This window comes from Camelina sativa, unplaced genomic scaffold (assembly GCF_000633955.1).
Source record: "Camelina sativa cultivar DH55 unplaced genomic scaffold, Cs unpScaffold04022, whole genome shotgun sequence".
In the NCBI taxonomy this organism is placed as follows: domain Eukaryota; kingdom Viridiplantae; phylum Streptophyta; class Magnoliopsida; order Brassicales; family Brassicaceae; genus Camelina; species Camelina sativa.
In genome coordinates, this window is record NW_010925118.1 from 1 (window position 1) to 698 (window position 698).

General features: G+C 41.4%; 1 protein-coding gene across 1 annotated transcript; it reads right to left on the bottom strand.

Annotated features, from left to right (window-relative positions):
* Positions 1 to 5: 5 nt before the first annotated feature.
* Positions 6 to 692, bottom strand: LOC104774618 (sister chromatid cohesion protein DCC1-like; the record flags this gene model as incomplete). Its single annotated transcript, XM_010499156.2, has 2 exons — positions 173 to 692; positions 6 to 81 (listed from the first exon to the last, which is right to left on the bottom strand). Coding segments are annotated over exons 1-2 (525 nt in total), but the record flags the coding sequence as incomplete, so codon positions are not given.
* Positions 693 to 698: the final 6 nt, after the last annotated feature.

Consider the following 698-nt stretch of genomic DNA (forward strand, 5'->3'; position numbering starts at 1 on the left):
GGTGCATCAGCTTTAGGCTGAGCTCTGCGTGTGTATTTCAAAAGCAAACCTTCCATAGAAAGCCTAGGAACATGAAGATCCCTGCAATTAACACATAACCAACAAAAATCAATTCAGAAATCAACAAAAACTTCTAATGAAATTTTTTTTATCATCAAACTTGATCATTTACCTCAAGTAAGGCTCCAAGTCTTTCCATTCCCATTTTGACCTATGTTTAAAGAGTATAGAAAATCTCTCTGCTGGAGTTGAAGGCAGAGAGCGTACGCTGAATGTGTAAACCCGTGTCTCGATCCCTATTGTCTCTGTTAAAACCTCTCCTTCAAGCATCTCGAACCTTCCTTCCATCCCATCCGGAATCTTCTTCTTCCACTCTTCCATGAAACTCTCTAGTCTCATCTTTTCATCTCTCAGTACCAGCCTAGCAAAATGCAAACACACAAGCCTCGGTTCCAACTTCCACTTACCAGTTCCACTACTATTAACTCTAGAGGCAAACACGCGCAAGCAGTGACTCGCGAGCTTACTAGGAAACTCATCAGCTACTAACGCACTCACAACTTCATCTTCATCGAGATCATCAAAAGACCAGTAATTCAGAACACAGTTATGAAGCAGCATTCTCAGAATCACGTCTAGGTAATTCTCATCAATAACCCTCCAGTAACCATCAATCTCAACAGCAGAAAGACTCTGCA